Genomic DNA, 17,095 nt, shown 5'->3' on the forward strand with positions numbered 1-17,095 from the left:
TCGGTACCTGTTCTCTTCCAGTGATTTATCAGTAAACTTCTATCATATTATCTTAATTACTGTAGTTTTATAGTAACTCTTAAAGCTAGTAGTATAAGTCCTTTGCTCTTCTTCTTCAACTTACTTAAGGTATTTTAGATCTTTTGTATTTCCACATAAATTTGATAATCAAATTGTCATTTATACCAAAAATCCCGCTGGAATTTATTTGAATCTATATATCAATTTAGGGAGAATTGACAGTATTAAATGTATTAAATGTCCCAATCCATGAACACAATATATATCCTGTTATTTAGGACTTTTATTTTATTTTTTATAATTTTCAATGTTAACATGTCTTACATATCTTCAAGTATTTTATATTTTTCGTACTTTTTGTAAATATTGTTTTTAAATTTTCAGTTTCTAATGGTTTTGTTGCTAGTATATAGACATACAATTGATTTTTATATATTGGTCTTGTATCCTGCAACTTTGCTGAATTCTAACTTATTAAATTTTTAAAAAATTAATTGCATAGGATTTTCTACATAGGTGATCAGATCATCTATGAATAGAAAAACATGTTTCTTTCTTCTTTATTTTATTTTACAAAATAATGGTGATGTCAAAGCCAACTGTTTAAATGTTCAATAACATTACCTGTACTTTTGTTTTCCTATACAGATTATGACTGTACCCAATGACCCATATACTTTTCTCTCTTGTGGTGAAGATGGAACTGTCCGGTGGTTTGATACACGTATCAAAACTAGCTGCACAAAAGAAGATTGCAAAGATGTAAGAATCAAAGTTTTATACAAATGGCAAAAAAATTAAGATTATAATTAAAATTGGATGATAAGTAATATCTGGGTTATAAGATTATGGGTAAATGTGATTATAATAAATTTTGCTGATCTAGTATAATTGCTCAGTGTTTTAGTCTTCTATTTGGGAGTTGACTTTTAATTTTTCCTCTTCAGAATGCAATTTGCATTACTCAACTATTGTTTGTTTCTTTAACCTCTAATTAAATTTATATTTCCATATGTATTGTTTATTTTGATTGGTTTATAAGAAAAATGTACAATACTGTACTAGAAGTCAATTTTGGAGTTGTGTAGCAAACTGTAAGGAAAAAAGGAATCTTCCTTAGAGTGATAAACTGCCAAGGAGGAATATTGACTGAGTATATTTATTATGGTCTCACATAAGCTGAATTTGTTAGAAACACTGATAGAAACATGAAAAATAAATTAAAAGAAAACCATGTTGTTTTTGTCTTCTCATTATCATACTGAGTTAGGATTTCTGAGAAAGGTTATTTTCTTTTAATTAAGAGGAAAATGTTTTAAATCTTTAGAGGAGCCTCTGTACAGCAAAGCTGTATATAACTGGTGTTGTTTTATCTTTTGTAGGATATTTTAATTAACTGCCGACGTGCTGCCACATCTGTAGCTATTTGTCCACCAATACCATATTATCTTGCTGTTGGCTGTTCAGATAGCTCAGTACGAATATATGATCGGCGAATGCTGGGCACAAGAGCCACAGGTAAAAAGCTGATATTACAGAAAATATAAGATTCTGTGAGCGCAAAGAATAAATATTTATGACATATTTGCTATTTTAAAATTTCATGAGTTAGTCCTAAAATTCAGTAAATACAATGTATTTAAATAATATGGGTTATTATTTTTTTTTTAATTTTTTTAAAATTTTATTATTTATGATAGTCACAGAGAGAGAGAGAGAGGCAGAGACATAGGCAGAGGGAGAAGCAGGCTCCATGCACCGGGAGCCCGACGTGGGATTCGATCCCGGGTCTCCAGGATCGCGCCCTGGGCCAAAGGCAGGCGCTAAACCGCTGCGCCACCCAGGGATCCCAATATGGGTTATTATTTAAAAAAATAGCATTTTACTAGGGTGCCTGGGTGGCTTGATTAGTTAAACATCCAACTTTTGATCTTAGGGTCGTGAGTTCAAGCCCTGTATTGGACTCCACAGTGGGTGTGGAGCATACATATACATGTAAAAATAGCATTTACCAAGATTTTATCACCTATCAAGGTGATACTTTTGCAGTTTATAACTTTAAAAAGTTGTAACAGTTGATCATATTAATTTCCTAGGGCTGTGATAACAAATTACCACAAATTGGGTGGCTTAAGATAACTTCCCATCTTTCTGGAGGTTAGATATCTAAAATCAGTCTATTGTAGGGTTTTCTGCTGGTGGCTCTCAGGGAAGCTCTTGCATGCTTCTCTCCTAGTTTCTGATGATTGTTGGCAATATGGCTTTAAATGTTTCCTTTCACTCTCTCCTTCCACATTTATATACCATTCTCCTCTGTATGTATCTGAATCCACATTTTCCTCTTATTGGGACACTAGTCATATTGGAACTAGGGCTCACCCTAATCCAGGGTGACCTCATTACATCTGCAAAGACCCTATTTCCAAATATTCCAGAATCATTCCGAGTTCTGGATGACATGAATTTGGGGGGACACGATTAGCCCACAACTTTTGGCTTTCTAATTTCTCTTTGTGGGAGAGAGGAAAGTTAGGAAAGAACAGTGACTTGTGTATGTGTTAATGTACAGTATATACTTATGCCTAGTTAAATTACTATTAGTGATGCTGGAGCACTGAAGTTTAAGATGTCAGAAATTGATTCTTATCTTTCCAGAGGTTAGAGATCTAAAATCAGTCTTTTGTAGGGTTTTCTGCTGGTGGCATTCAGGAGGCTCTTGCATGCTTCTCTCCTAGTTTCTGGTGGTTGATAGCAATCTTGGCTTTTTAATGTTTCCTTTTCTTCTCAGCTTCTCCATTTATATACCATTTAAGACTGATTGTCTTAAACTCATTTGCTCCTTATCCATTATGGATATTCAGACCACCTCTGAAATATCCAAATTAAAGCCAACTTATTAGCATTTTCTCAGTAAGGGGAGGCCAGGATTATATACCCACACATCCACCAAATATACATACATTATATACACATTACATATATTCGCATGTTTTATATTGCTAAAAATAAAAGTGGACTTGGCCAGAAACTAACAATGCCAATTTCAGTGTTAATTTATATCCAGTAAAAATGGACATAGATTACTGAAATGGGAAGACTAGGTTGAGGGCGCCTGGGTGGCTCAGTCAGTTTTTTGTCCAACTCTTGATTTTGATGCAGGTCATGATTTCAGGGTCATGAGATTTCAGAGCCCTGCAATGGGCTCTGCTGAGCATGGAGCCTGCTTAAGATTCTCTCTCTCCTTCTCCCTCTGCCTTCTCCCATCATCCCCACCACAAACCCCCCACTCATGTGCAGATTCTCTCTCTCTCTAAAAAAGTAAAAAGAAAAAGATTAAAATAGAAAGGAAGACTAGATAGTTTTTTTGTTTTTTTGGAACTGTGATTGAGAAATCTTGTCTATTTGGATATACACTTTTAGGGAAACAGTAGAAATAATATGAAATTGTAGGCTAAATTACTATTGTTCAAGATGGGACACAATTGACATTTGAACAGGACATGATCTCCTTGTGTTAGTATTATACAATTTTGTGGGACTTTTAGAATTTAGTATTTCCAGACCTCCAGGGCACAAAGTGCCAAGTGCCAGTTGGACTCTTCCTATCATATTGTATTATATTGATGATTGCCAAAATTATTAAAGTTGGAAATGTGTCCTCATTCTGATATCAAGAGGAAAATTTCATGACAATCAAAAATCTTTTAAAAACATAGGGGTGCCTGAGATCCGTGGGTGGCTCAGTGGTTTAGTGCCTGCCTTTCGCCCAGGGCATGATCCTGGAGTCCTGGGATTGAGTCCCGCTTCAGGCTCCTTGCATGGAGCCTGCTTCTCCCTCTGCCTGTGTCTCTGCCCCTCTCTCTGTGTGTGTTTCTCATGAATAAATAAATAAAATCTTTAAAAAAAAAAAAAACAGGCATGGGGTGCCTGGCTGGGTCAGTCAGAAGATCATGCAATTTTTGATCTCAGGGTCATGAATTTGGGCCCCACATTGAATGTAGAGATTAATAAGAAAAATAAATAAATCTTTTTTTTAACCTGAAGCAAAAGGTAAATCATTTAAAAAAGAAAGTACACTATTTTATCTAGTATGCTAATAATAAATATAAGCTTAACTATATTCTAAAAATTATGTTACCTTCATTGGGGGAAAATTTTTGGAAGATGATTTAGTATAACTATAATCACAAATCATTTTAATTAAATAACTCATATTTTGAATAATACCTTCATGTAATTTGTAGAACATTTATGTAATCTATGTAATTCCAGCCACTCAGGAAATTTTTTTTGAAGATATGTAGCCTTTATGCTATATTCTCTATTATTTTGTTATAAAATCAGGCTATTGAGAAAAGGGCCTCTTCTAGAAATAGAATATGATATTTTGGATTTTATATTGCTACATTAAATCACACATCTCATAATTTAGATTAAGAGTTTTAAAAATATTTTTCTTAAAAAATGTATATAACTTCCTGTTTTCTTATTTAGGGAATTATGCAGGTCGAGGAACTACTGGAATGGTTGCCCGTTTTATCCCTTCCCATCTCAATAATAAGTCCTGCAGGGTGACATCTCTGTGTTACAGTGAGGATGGCCAAGAGATTCTTGTTAGCTACTCCTCAGATTATATATATCTTTTTGACCCGAAAGATGATACTGCACGAGAACTTAAAACTCCTTCTGCAGAAGAAAGAAGAGAGGAGGTAAGTTTACTCAAAACCATATTCTTTCAGTTCAGGAAACATTAATTCAGTGACTCCTCGAGCCTGTAGGGCTTCAAAAAATAGAATAGATTTTTAAGGCATTTATAGTTTAGGTTTTGTAAAAGGACATGGAATATACATGAAAGAATAGAGGCTAGGGATACCTAGGTGGCTCAGTTGTTGAGCATCTGCCTTTGGCTCAGGGTATGTCCCTAGGGTTCCAGGATCGAGTCCCACATCAGGCTCCCTGCCTGGAGCCTGCTTCTCCCTCTGCCTGTGTCTCTGCCTTTCTCTCTCTCTGTCTCTCAAGAATAAATAAAATCTTAAAAAAAAAAAAAAAAAGAACAGGGGCTAATAATTAAGAATCAGGCTCTAGAAAAATATTGTGAATTTTTTTTAAAGAATATATCCACTAGCAAAATATTTATTTAACTTTGTTGGAAGCACAGCAGCAAGCAAGAAATATCAGCAGTTCTAATGGTTGCAGAAAAAGCAATTAAAATAATAAAAACTAGGATTTATAAACTCCCAAGAGACTAAATGTTTATGTTCATACACCAATCAGAGTTTTATCTGTTAGTATTTACTATTTCAAATGTGGACAGCAATCCCTTTCTCTCCTGATCGTGCTTCTCTTTCATGGTTATGAACATGCATCCCTAGGTACATTCTACAAAATACATAGGACTTAGTGAGTGGGATAAAGGTAACTTAAAGTATATACACACACATACATATGCAAACAGTGGGGAGAGGAAGGAATTGCTGTCTACATGTGAATAGTAAATGGTAATATGTAAAATCTTGTTAAACATAAACATTTAGTCTTATTGAAGTTTATATATCACATTTTATATCTATTATATATACACACACACACATATATATAATATTACATATTGAAAATTGGGTAGAAGAAATACTACCACTAAAATGACTCAAATAGTGAACCAAACCATTGGAATGCCTGGCAGGCTCAGTTAGTAGAGCCTTGATCTTGGGGTACTCTGATACTCTTGATCTTGGGGTTGTGAGTTTAAGTCCCACAGAGATTACTTAAAAATAAAATCTTTAAAAAAATAAAATAGCAGATCATCTTCTTATTTGTAAAAGGCAAAACCCAGAAACAATACATCCTTGAAGTATTCAGCAATAGAAGAATGATTGTTTTAACCTATCAGAAACTGCTTTCCCCAACATCTTTTGCACTTTGGATTTTTTTTTTTTTAATGTTTTGTGTTTAATCACTCTACTGTTTGGCTTGTAAATGTTTTTGAAATTAACTGTTGCTTTATTAATAATCAGTAACTTTTTGGTATTGGACCAACCCCTATTGAACATACTTTAAAGGTACTCAAGAACAATTTTCTAATTTCTACAAAACTAAATCCAGTTCTTATGATTACAGGTTTAGAGGGCTATAAAATGAGGGGAAAAAATCAGGATAACTTTATTAATATTTTTGGGGATTTTAAATATGCTAGTGTATTTAAGTGAATGAGGAAATTGACAAAGAAGAGTATGATGGCTAATGAAAGCTATTTTTGAATTTATTGGTTTAATTGAAAACATGAGATCTGCTCTTTTATTTTGTTGCTGCTGTGTAATTCCTCTTGAGATATGTGCTCTAGTGAAGTTACAGTCTAGCTTTGTGACTATTACATAATGAAAGTTGGAAATGCAGAAACATTTTTAAGTGGGCCAACCAGCTTTTATACCATAGAATACTTAGCCAAAATATGTTTACATAATCATTGTGAATGAGGCTGAGTCATGAACACTTGGTTATTTTTTGAATGTGGTTTTCTCAGTATTCTTTGTTGAACTAACTAAATTAAGAATAATACTTCTGACAGTAGATTAAAATTACAAAAATAAATCATGCTTAGTATACTAAACCAAGCAATCACAGGTGTATATAGAAGAATAAATTAGTAGTCTGTCCCCTTCTTAAGCTCATCAATAGAAGAAGAAATTAGTAGTCTGTCCCCTTCTTAAGCTCATCAGGTTTTCTTCAGTATTTTATGCCAAATCCTTGATAGTAGCATTTGGATACATTCTACTCACCAGATATTTATTGGGCACCTGCGTACACTAGGTCCTTTAGAAACTTTAGAAATTCAAGGACAACTGTGACAAAGACATGGCCTCTTACTTTGGAATTTACAGTTTAGTGGAAAGATACAAATAAATGAATAGGTAAAATTTTAACAATAAAATTACACATGAGTTATGTTACGAGAGGAGCAAAGGAAGGAATAATGTATTTTGACTGGAAATGTAAAAAATGATTGGGGTTTTAAAATGTGAATAAAAGTTTCACAGAATGATTTTTTTCTTATGTATTCATGATATTTTTATATTTTCTTAATTTGTGGAGGCTTCTTTTTCTTTCTTTATATCCTCTTATAATTTCTCTTTCATTTTTCCATTCTTTAGTATTTTTTGTCACTTCTCATTTTTCTTTTTTTTGTATTCTGTTTTCTTTTTATTGTCTTTGCTGTCTTCCTTTTCCTCTCCTACCTATTTGACATTTTCCCCCCTTGCCCTACTTCGTTATTGGTCCACGTTGTTGAATCTGGTGTCTCATTTTCTGTTCTCACAGTTTGTTCCAAAAATACATATCCCAAATCTGTAGGACTACTTTGCATTCTCACTACCACTACTATCCTGATCCAAGACATCACCATCTTTCCTAGATTGTTGTGGTAGCTTTTAACCAGTCTCCTTGCTTTCACCCCCAACCCCATAGTCCTTTAGTTATGTAGCACCTAAATGATCCTTTAAAATCAAGTCAAATTATGCTACTCTTCTGATCAACACTCCTAAGTGGTTCTCCATCTCACTTAAAACAAAAACTAAGGTCCCTATAGTGGCTTCAAGATCTTCTATCATGTGCTTCTTGACTTGTACTGTTTTCTCAGTACTTCTACTGTACTCTGCTCTGGCCACCTCTACTGACTTATTTAGGCAGCCTAAGCATGCTTCTTCCTTATGCTTTTGCATTTACTGCACATCAAATGGTCTTCCCACATATCTGGATTTCATCTTTTCTTACCTATTTTTAGGTCTTCACTCTTGGCACATTCTCAGTGAGGCCCTCCTTAACCTCCCATTTTATTTTATTTTATTTTATTTTATTTTATTTTTATTTATTTATTTATTTTTTTAAATTTTTATTTATTTATGATAGTCACAGGGAGAGAGAGAGAGAGAGGCAGAGACACAGGCAGAGGGAGAAGCAGGCTCCATGCACCGGGAGCCTGACGTGGGATTCGATCCCGGGTCTCCAGGATCGCGCCCTGGGCCAAAGGCAGGCGCCAAACCACTGCGCCACCCAGGGATCCCAACCTCCCATTTTAAAATCGCAGCCCTTAACTCCCAGGTACTGCCTATCACCTTTGTCTACTTAATTTTTTTTCCCCATAATACTCAACACTTTCTTTTGTATATTTTACTTTTTTTTTTTTTTAACCATGTGTTGTTCATCTACTCCACTAGTTTATTTATTTATTTATTTATTTATTTATTTTTTTATTTTTTTACTCCACTAGTTTATAAATTATGTAACATTGGAGTTTTTGTGTGATTTGTCCATTGATCTTTTCCTAATACCTAGAGTGGTACCTGGTACATAGAAGGTGCTCAGGAAAGTCTTAGTTGAATGACTGAATTAATGCTTGCATCATTCTCAGTATTCTTGACTAGGTTATTTTGCATATCTCAAAAAGTCAAGCTTGAGACTGTTTTTAACTTGAAGACCTTGTTCTAGAAAGAGTTGCTGAAGTTAAAACGCTGTTTCTTTGCTTGTATAATATAAAATTCCTCTTTCATAACTATGGAGCAGGGCTCTTTTCTATTCTAAATATAGTTCACGTACAGAGTGAGGCCTGCTGTTTCTGGGAATGATTATTTGTCTAAGATTTTGGACACCTGCCACACTAGGCTTTCTCTAATCTTCTGATTATTCCCTGTCACACTTGTAGCTTCCTGCAGATTTTGCTATTCTTTGTTGTTCTTAGCCACATTTATATACTTATGGAATTTGTGAGGGTTTTTTTTTTTTCTGTCTTCTTTGCTGAGGGTGTAAAGATTCTCTCCATCTTGTTGCTCAGTATGGTTTCCAGGGGAAAACAAAATTTACAGATTTCTATCAAAATCTGCTTAATTAAAAGGAAAAAAATCAATGTTTTATTAAAAAATAAAAATAAAAGAAGTGAGCCACAAAAATGGGAGAAAATGTTTGTATATCACTGATTTATGATTTAGGATCTAGTAACCAAAATATATTGGAACCATGGTAAGGTACCATTTCACACTTACTAGGTCGGCTAAAATTTTAAAGGTCAATAACAGCGTTGAAGATGTGGAGAAATTGGAGCTTTCACACATTGCTGGTAGGAATGTAAAATGGTGCAGCTGCTTTGGAAAACAGCTTGGCAGTTCCTCAAAAGTTAAACATAGAGTTATCATATGATCTAGCAAATCCATTTCTAGATATATACTGAAGAGAATTGAAAACATATGTCCCCATAAAATCTTCCACATATGTTCCTAGCAGCATTGTTCACAACAGCCAAAAAATGAATGCTCATAGACTGATAAATGAATAAACAAAATATGGTATATCCAAATAATGGAATATTATTGAACCATAAAAAGAAATGATACACGGTACAACATGGATGAACTTTGAAAATATATGAAAGAAGCCAGATAGAACCACATATTATTCCATGTCTATGAAATGTCCAGAACAGGCATAGCCCTAGAGACAGAAAGTAGATTCATGGTCACCAGGAGCCAAGTGCTGGGAGGAGTGAGGAGCAGCTGCTCACAGTTCTAGGATTTCTCTTTGAGGTAATGAAAACATCCTGGAATTAATGGTGCAAGTGGTTGCACAGCTTTGTGCATATGAACCACTGACTTACACGCTTTAAAAGGGTGACTATCATGTTACGTGTGTTATATCTCAATAAAAAATATTAAACATTATAAAAGTTACAGAGAATGGGTGTTCAAGGATGTTAAATGCCATAGACATCAAATGGATTAAGTTGTGAAAGGTGCCATTTGAATTGGCAATTGATTGTTGATCACTTTTTCACTGATCAGTGAACTTAGTAAGTAATCACTCATGGGTGATTTTTTAATAAAAAATATTAAATTAAATTAAATATTTTTTAATAAAAAATATTAAACATTATAAAAGTTACAGAGAATGGGTGTTCAAGGGTGTTAAATGCCATAGACATCAAATGGATTAAGTTGTGAAAGGTGCCATTTGAATTGGCAATTGATTGATGATCACTTTTTCACTGATCAGTGAACTTAGCAAGTAATTACTCATGGGTGACATTGATGAGAATGAATTCAGTGGAATGTTGGGAACATAAGATGACTACAGTGAATTGAGGAAGGATTAGAAGATAAAAGTGGAATAAATATAGACTTCTTTCCAAGAAGCTTGGCAATAAGGCTTCAGAAAACGGGAAAGAGTATAGCTGGATAGAAATATAAAATTGAGGTGTTTTGTTTGTTAAAAATGGTAAGTATCTTCAGCATATTGTAAAGAAGAAATGAGAGAGGAAATGAATGTAGGTATGGGAAAGAGCATAATTGTCAAAGCAAGGTGCTTGAGGAATTGAAGGAATAAAATGAAAAGCACAGATGGAGTTATTAAGCTTAAGCAAAATAAATGATACATCTTCTGAGAAAGGTTAAAAGGAATTAGGAAGTTGTAGACTATAGTAAGTTTGTAGGATGCAGCTGAAGTAGGAGGAAGAGTAATTAGCCAAAAATGAGGGAAACCAGATAGGGTAGAGATCCTGAAGTAAGTAATGAAGGGTTGCAGTAGATGGGGGGAACCGTAGAATAAACTGTCACTGATAATAAAATAGTGATAATTCCTATTGTCAGGTATGTAGATACTTTACCTAGACTACATGTATCATCATCAAAACTCAGGCTCATTGGGGATCCCTGGGTGGCTCGGCGGTTTAGTTCCTGCCTTTGGCCCGGGGCGCAATCCTGAAGTCCCGGGATCAAGTCCCATGTTGGACTCCCTGCATGGAGCCTACTTCACCCTCAGCCTGTGTCTCTGCCTCTCTCTGTGTCTCTCATGAATAAATAAATAAAATCTTAAAAAAAAAAAAACTAACAAAACTCAAGCTCATTGCAGTTAAATAACTTTCCTGTGGTCAGTTGTAAAGTGATACAGGTGGGATTAGAAGTCACATATACATGATTTCAAAGTTGCACTCAGACTCTAATTTAGGGTGAAGATGTTAAGTGTAGGCTGTACCATCATTATTAAGAGCCGTCTTTCATGTTTTGACTTAGGATCTCTTCTGCACACTCAATAAAGAAAGCAAAGACATGGAAAGAATTTGTTAGACTTCAAGTATGCTTTAAGAATTGAGCAAATGAGTTTTCTCTTCATCTTTTAGTTACGACAGCCTCCAGTGAAGCGTCTGAGACTTCGTGGTGATTGGTCAGACACTGGACCCCGAGCGAGGCCTGAGAGTGAACGAGAACGAGATGGTAACTCTACTTTTCAGCCTTTCTAATATAGAATTTAAAAATTAATCTTTTATTTCTTTTTTTCTTATAAGTGATCCTGAAACAAACATCCTTGTACTTTTATCTTAATATACTTGTGCAAATGCATCTGAGGATCAATTCCTAAAAGTGGAATGAATGACTGGATCACTGGATAATACATTTACTTTTGATAGCTATCAAATTACCCTCCAAAATAAGTACACTACTTTACATTTCTACTGGAAGTATGAGAATGCCCATTGCCATGTAAAACATTGGACATCATCAATCTTTTTAACTTTGCCTATTAGATATAAAGTGAAATGAAAACTTCAATTTCCAACCCAAGAGTTTTATAAAAGCAGATAAATTTTTTTTCTTTTATCAAGTGCTTTTGATAAGCATAAGAAACTACTTTGGGTGCCTTAAGATGGCACACTTTTAAAATAGAATTAATCTGTGTATATGTTAATAATTGGTTGGTAGCCAAAATCTTATTTTAATGACTTTTGAATTCTTTTAAGATCAAAAGCATATTCCCCAATGTATTATCCTTGTTATCATCTTATATATTTAAACTTAAAGCAACATTAAATAAAGGCAGTAAAGTATGAAATTCTATTTTCATGAAAATTCAAGAACAAATTATTTGCATTTTAAATTATATGATTGTAGAATTATCTTTAATTTGATGTCATACTTAATTTGATAATTCCCTAAAGAAAACATATATTTGAAGGAGAAAAGGAGTAGAGGGAAGAGACAAATACAATACTTTCTAGTTTTTGTTAATTTCAAATATATGGAATATATAGTGTGGTGAAAATCAGTTTAAGGAAATTTGAGAGGGCAAACCTTTCTTTTAATTGATATAATTCATGAGCTGGTGGAACTAAAGATGTGGGTTGGGGGTCAGGGTGAGAGGTGTAGAGGTACTTAAGGATAGACAAAGATGAGATATAAATCCTATTCTTGAGGAACTCAAAATACAGATGGAGAGTCACTTGCAAAAATATATACTATGAAATGTGATGATAGCTCTGATAGATTTGTGTACATTAATTGAATTTATTTAGGAAATTTGATTCTTTTTTTTTAATTGCTCTCATTTTAAAGGCCTTAATATCTGGGTTTTTGCATTAATGAAAGATCCTGACTTACTACTGAATTCACTGATAAGACCTGTATTGTGATAGGTGAGCAAAGTCCCAATGTGTCATTGATGCAGAGAATGTCTGACATGTTATCGAGGTGGTTTGAAGAAGCAAGTGAAGTGGCACAAAGCAATAGGGGGCGAGGAAGATCTCGACCAAGAGGTAATTTTTCTTAATTGAAGTCACTCAAAAGCTGGCAAAAGCTGTTTTATTGACATTTGCTTTACTTATATCATCCAGTTTATATCTATAATAATCACAGGTCCTTAACTATATTGTGTGAAGCAGTAGAGGACCAAAAGGTATTGAATATAATTTGTCCCTTCACATTCCAGTAGACCTACCTCTTCTTTTTCGCTTTTCTCAAGAAAAGTAAGAAAACCTGATATTTCCCTTTGAAGTCTTTTTGTATGCATTCTGAGAATGGAAATATATAAAACTCTGTAGATGAAGTTTTATATGATGGAATAGTTTAACCTTTAGGTTACTTATGCGTTGGTTATTAATTGCTGTTTCTAGTCTTAGCTGACCTGTTTTCATATTTTGGTTCATTACTTTCTAGCTTTGGGGTCTTGGGGAATTAACTTAAAAAATTCCTTGGGGGCACCTGGGTGGCTCAGTGGTTGAGCATCTGCCTTTGGCTCAGGTGGTGATCTCGGGGTCCTGGGATTGAGTCCTGCGTTAGGCTCCTTGTGAAGAGCCTGCATCTCCCTCTGCCTATGTCTGCCTCTCTCTTAGTGTCTCTCATGAATAAATAAGTAAAATCTTAAAAAAAAAAGTTCCTTGGCTGCGGATGTACTTAAGAGTTACTGAATTTGTGCTTAAGTTTAAGAAATACTTAAATCATGGTGATTAAAAGAAAAAACTTGATATTTTGTGGTAGTTGCATCTTATAAGACATGAACTTGATTAGTCCATTCTGTCTTTCTTTTAATAACATCTAGAATTGAGGAAAATTGTTAATGTTTATGGATTATTCCTAATTATTCCTTTGCAGAAAGCACGAAGCCTAGCATAGCACATAGTAGATACTCAAGCCTTTTTGTTTATTTTTTTATTTTTTAAAAGATTTTATTTATTTGAGAGACAAGGAGCAGAGTGCATGTAAGAGAGTACATGAGTTGGGTGGGAGAAGAGGGAAAAGGAGAAGCAGACTCCCCACTGAGTGGGGAGCCCAATGTGGAGCTCTATCCCAGGACCCCCAGGATCATGACCTGAGTTGAAAGCAGATGCTTACCAGACTGAGCCACCCAGTCACCTCAGTCAAGCCTTTTTAAATCATGACAGTATTATGTTAATTTAGTGGTTAAGACATTATTACTAATGAAGTAGGAATCAGAAACTAATCTTTTTGTTTCTTTTCTATTTATATGTATACTTTTATTTTAAATTTATTTAAATTTATTTTAATTTAATTTTATTTAAATAAATTTTATTTAAATTTATTTTATTTAATTTAAATTAACATATAATATATTATTGGTTTCAGAAGTAGAGGCCAGTAATTCATCAGTCGTAAAACACCCAATGCTCATTATATCGTGCCCTCTTTATCATTTTTTTTAAAGATTTATTTATTTATTCAGAGAGAGAGGGGCAGAGACACAGACAGAGGGAAAAGCAGGCTCCACGCAGGAAGCCTGACGTGGGACTCGATTCCGGGTCTCCAGGATCACGCCCTAGGCTGCAGGTAGCGCTAAACCGCTGCGCCGCCAGGGCTGCCCATGTGCCCTCTTTAATGTCCATCAGCCAGTTACCCTATCCCCTCACCACCTCCTCTCCAGCGACCCTCAGTTTTTTCCTACGATTAAGAGTCTCTTACAGTTTGTCCCTCTCTGATTTCATCTTGTTTTATTTTTTCCTCTCTCCCTCTATGCTACTGTTTTGTTTCTTAAATTCCACATGAGTGAAATAATATAATTGTCTTTCTCTGATTGACTTATTTCATTTAGCATAATATAGGAACTTAATCTTATTCTGGCTTATTTGTAACTTCACTCTTCCCAAAATATTTAAATATTTACCAAAGATGTTATGTTGTAGAATGGAAACATATCAATAAAATTCATTCTTGGGGCATCTACATGGCTCCATTAGTTAAGCATCTGACTCTTGATTTCAGCTCAGGTCATGATCTCAGGGTCGTGAGACTTAGCCCTGTGTGGGGCTCTGTACTGGGCATGGAGCCTGCTTAAGATTCTCTCAGGCAGCCCGGGTGGCTCAGCTGTTTTGCACCACCTTCAGCCCAGGGCATGATTCTGGAGACCTGGGATTGAGTCTCATGTCGGGCTCCTTGCATGGAGCCTGCTTCTCTCTCTGTGTGTCTCTCATGAATAAATAAATAAAATCTTAAAAAAAAAAAAAAAAAGATTCTCTCACTCTGCTCCCCTCTACTTTTATGCATGCTTTCCAAAACAACAACAACAACAAAAAATAAAATCCATCCTGCTATTATCCAGTCATTAAATCAGAATCATCATCTTCAAATTAAGATGTTATTTTTAGGCATTTTACAACCTATTCTTTAGCTTTGTCTACATGGAGGTACCATATTGATCTTGAAAGACTGATTATTTTAACAAAAATGTTCTGTAGATAGATTTTTACCCCTCTTGATTAGCCTATTTGGTCAGAGGGATCAAACCCCCACTGAGTATTTTTGATATCCTGAAATTATATGTTCCTGTGTGTGTACATGAATGTGCAAGTGCACTTGTGTTTCCTGAACATACCTCTTTAGTGTAGCTGATTTTGGAAATAAAGCAGTCAGTATTTGAATTTGCATTAACATGTGTTTTTTGAAGGTGGAACGAGCCAGTCAGATGTGTCTGCACTTCCTGCGGTCCCATCAAGTACTGATTTGGAAGTGGGGGAAAGTGCAATGGAAGTAGATCCTTCAGCTGAACAGTCTCTTCAGCCTTCTACGTCCTCTGCAATGTCAGCTCAGGCTCATTCGACATCCTCTTCTACAGAAAGCCCTCATTCTACATCTTTGCTGTCTTCTCCAGACAATGAACAAAGGCAGTCTGTGGAGGCATCTGGACGCCATACTCATCATCAGTCTGGTGAGGATGCTACTCTTTAAATAGGCTGTGGTTCATCTGATCATTTCTGATTATGAATACTTCTTTATGTTCTGGTTTGAAAGATACTAAATCACATGAATTTGTTCTTGCCAGAATAAATCAAAATGACATGTTATATGTGAACATGTAATTTAAACACAAACTTCAAGTGTGCCTAACTTGCATGAATTTAACAAATATCAGTATCTTCAGTTTACCTAAGATAATTCTTTAAAAAGTATAGGTGCCAGCAGATAGTGTTTTGATATAGCTTCATGCAATTGATTTAAAAATTATTTTTATAAGCCATTATAGACAAAAATGTCTAGACTTAACTTGGTTCTCTGTATTATCAGTTCCTCTGTATTTATATTTTTTATAATCTTTCTTCAAATCATGAAATACTTTAAATACATTCTATGTGGTCCTTTTAATAGCATCTCTTGTTGACAATATACACAATTTACCAAAAGATTTATTTCTCCTATACTTACATGAAAAGGATTTGTTTTAACAAATCCTTGTCTTCTTGATACTTGATGTTAGTGGAAAAAAAAAATCCACTCCTAAATTCTGTTAAAATACTATTTTCCTCCCAATATTAAAACTACTTATGTTCAACTTTTTCCCCCCAACTATGGAATGTACTAGTATTTATAACAGTAGTCTTTAGCAGATATGACTATAGTTTACTTGGTATTTCAACTGTATACATGTAATTATAATAAGCAGTAAGATTTTATTCATATATTTCTCTGGGTTCTACTAAGGAGGCATTCACTTGACATACAAAAAATACTAGAAACCAGAGATACAACTGGCAGGCCTAAACTTAAATCTGTAAAAAATTCCTGATAAGCTTAACTGCCAAGCTGTCACTTTATTCTTCTCTGAATTCTGATACCAGATCACCAAATAAAGGATGTTTTAAATTAGGCATTTTTTTTTTTTATCAATTTATCCCATTTTTGGTCATTCATTTCAGTTTCTATGGGAATGGAAGCCAGAGTCAATTATGTAATTATTAATACTTATGCACAGTTTATCTGTAATAATAAGCTGAAAGCTGAGCTATTAATATTAAGTCAGGTTTTCCACTCTCTAATTTACATAGTTAGCATTTCAACTTATGGTAAAGTAAAATATTTTGGAGTGTTTGGGAAGTAGAATCAAAAGTTTGTCAAAGCAGATAAAATTGGTAAAAAAAAAAAAAAGAATTTTAAAGTTATGGCATTCTTGGAAATATTCTTAAAGATTTTGATCAATTATAAGTTATCAGGAAAACTTAGTAGGAAAATTCCCTAGCTTATATTCATGTGCCACTGAATTCTAACTAATTCCAGTTGTTTTTTAAACATATTTCTGAGTAAAGTACTTAGTTTGGAGTTTCATTTTTCTTTTTTGTTACAGATATTTAACACAATATTGCATTTCAGATTGTTAAATCCCTTGTAATATTTAATGTAAGTATCAGGTAGTCATTTGAATCATTAAAATAGGGAAATGATTGATCATTACTTGGTACCTTTGCCTGTAATCTTTTTAAAGAAGTACGGAAATATTTTTCTTTCCTTTTTTAAAGATTTTATTTATTTATTCATGA

At 34.2% G+C, this 17,095-nt stretch overlaps 1 protein-coding gene across 19 annotated transcripts in view; it reads left to right on the plus strand.

Annotated features, from left to right (window-relative positions):
* The window catches only part of DCAF6 (DDB1 and CUL4 associated factor 6), a 133,356-nt gene that overhangs the window by 47,763 nt on the left and 68,498 nt on the right, over positions 1–17,095 (plus strand). For all 19 annotated transcript variants that reach the window (XM_026003352.2, XM_026003351.2, XM_072732926.1 and 16 more), the window contains 6 exons: positions 670–783; positions 1,404–1,539; positions 4,516–4,730; positions 11,180–11,273; positions 12,470–12,589; positions 15,232–15,492. In XM_026003352.2, coding sequence (XP_025859137.1) covers positions 670–783; positions 1,404–1,539; positions 4,516–4,730; positions 11,180–11,273; positions 12,470–12,589; positions 15,232–15,492 — 940 coding nt within the window. The remainder of the gene's footprint in view (positions 1–669; positions 784–1,403; positions 1,540–4,515; positions 4,731–11,179; positions 11,274–12,469; positions 12,590–15,231; positions 15,493–17,095) is intronic.

This window comes from Vulpes vulpes, chromosome 13 (genome assembly GCF_048418805.1).
Source record: "Vulpes vulpes isolate BD-2025 chromosome 13, VulVul3, whole genome shotgun sequence".
Classification (NCBI taxonomy): domain Eukaryota; kingdom Metazoa; phylum Chordata; class Mammalia; order Carnivora; family Canidae; genus Vulpes; species Vulpes vulpes.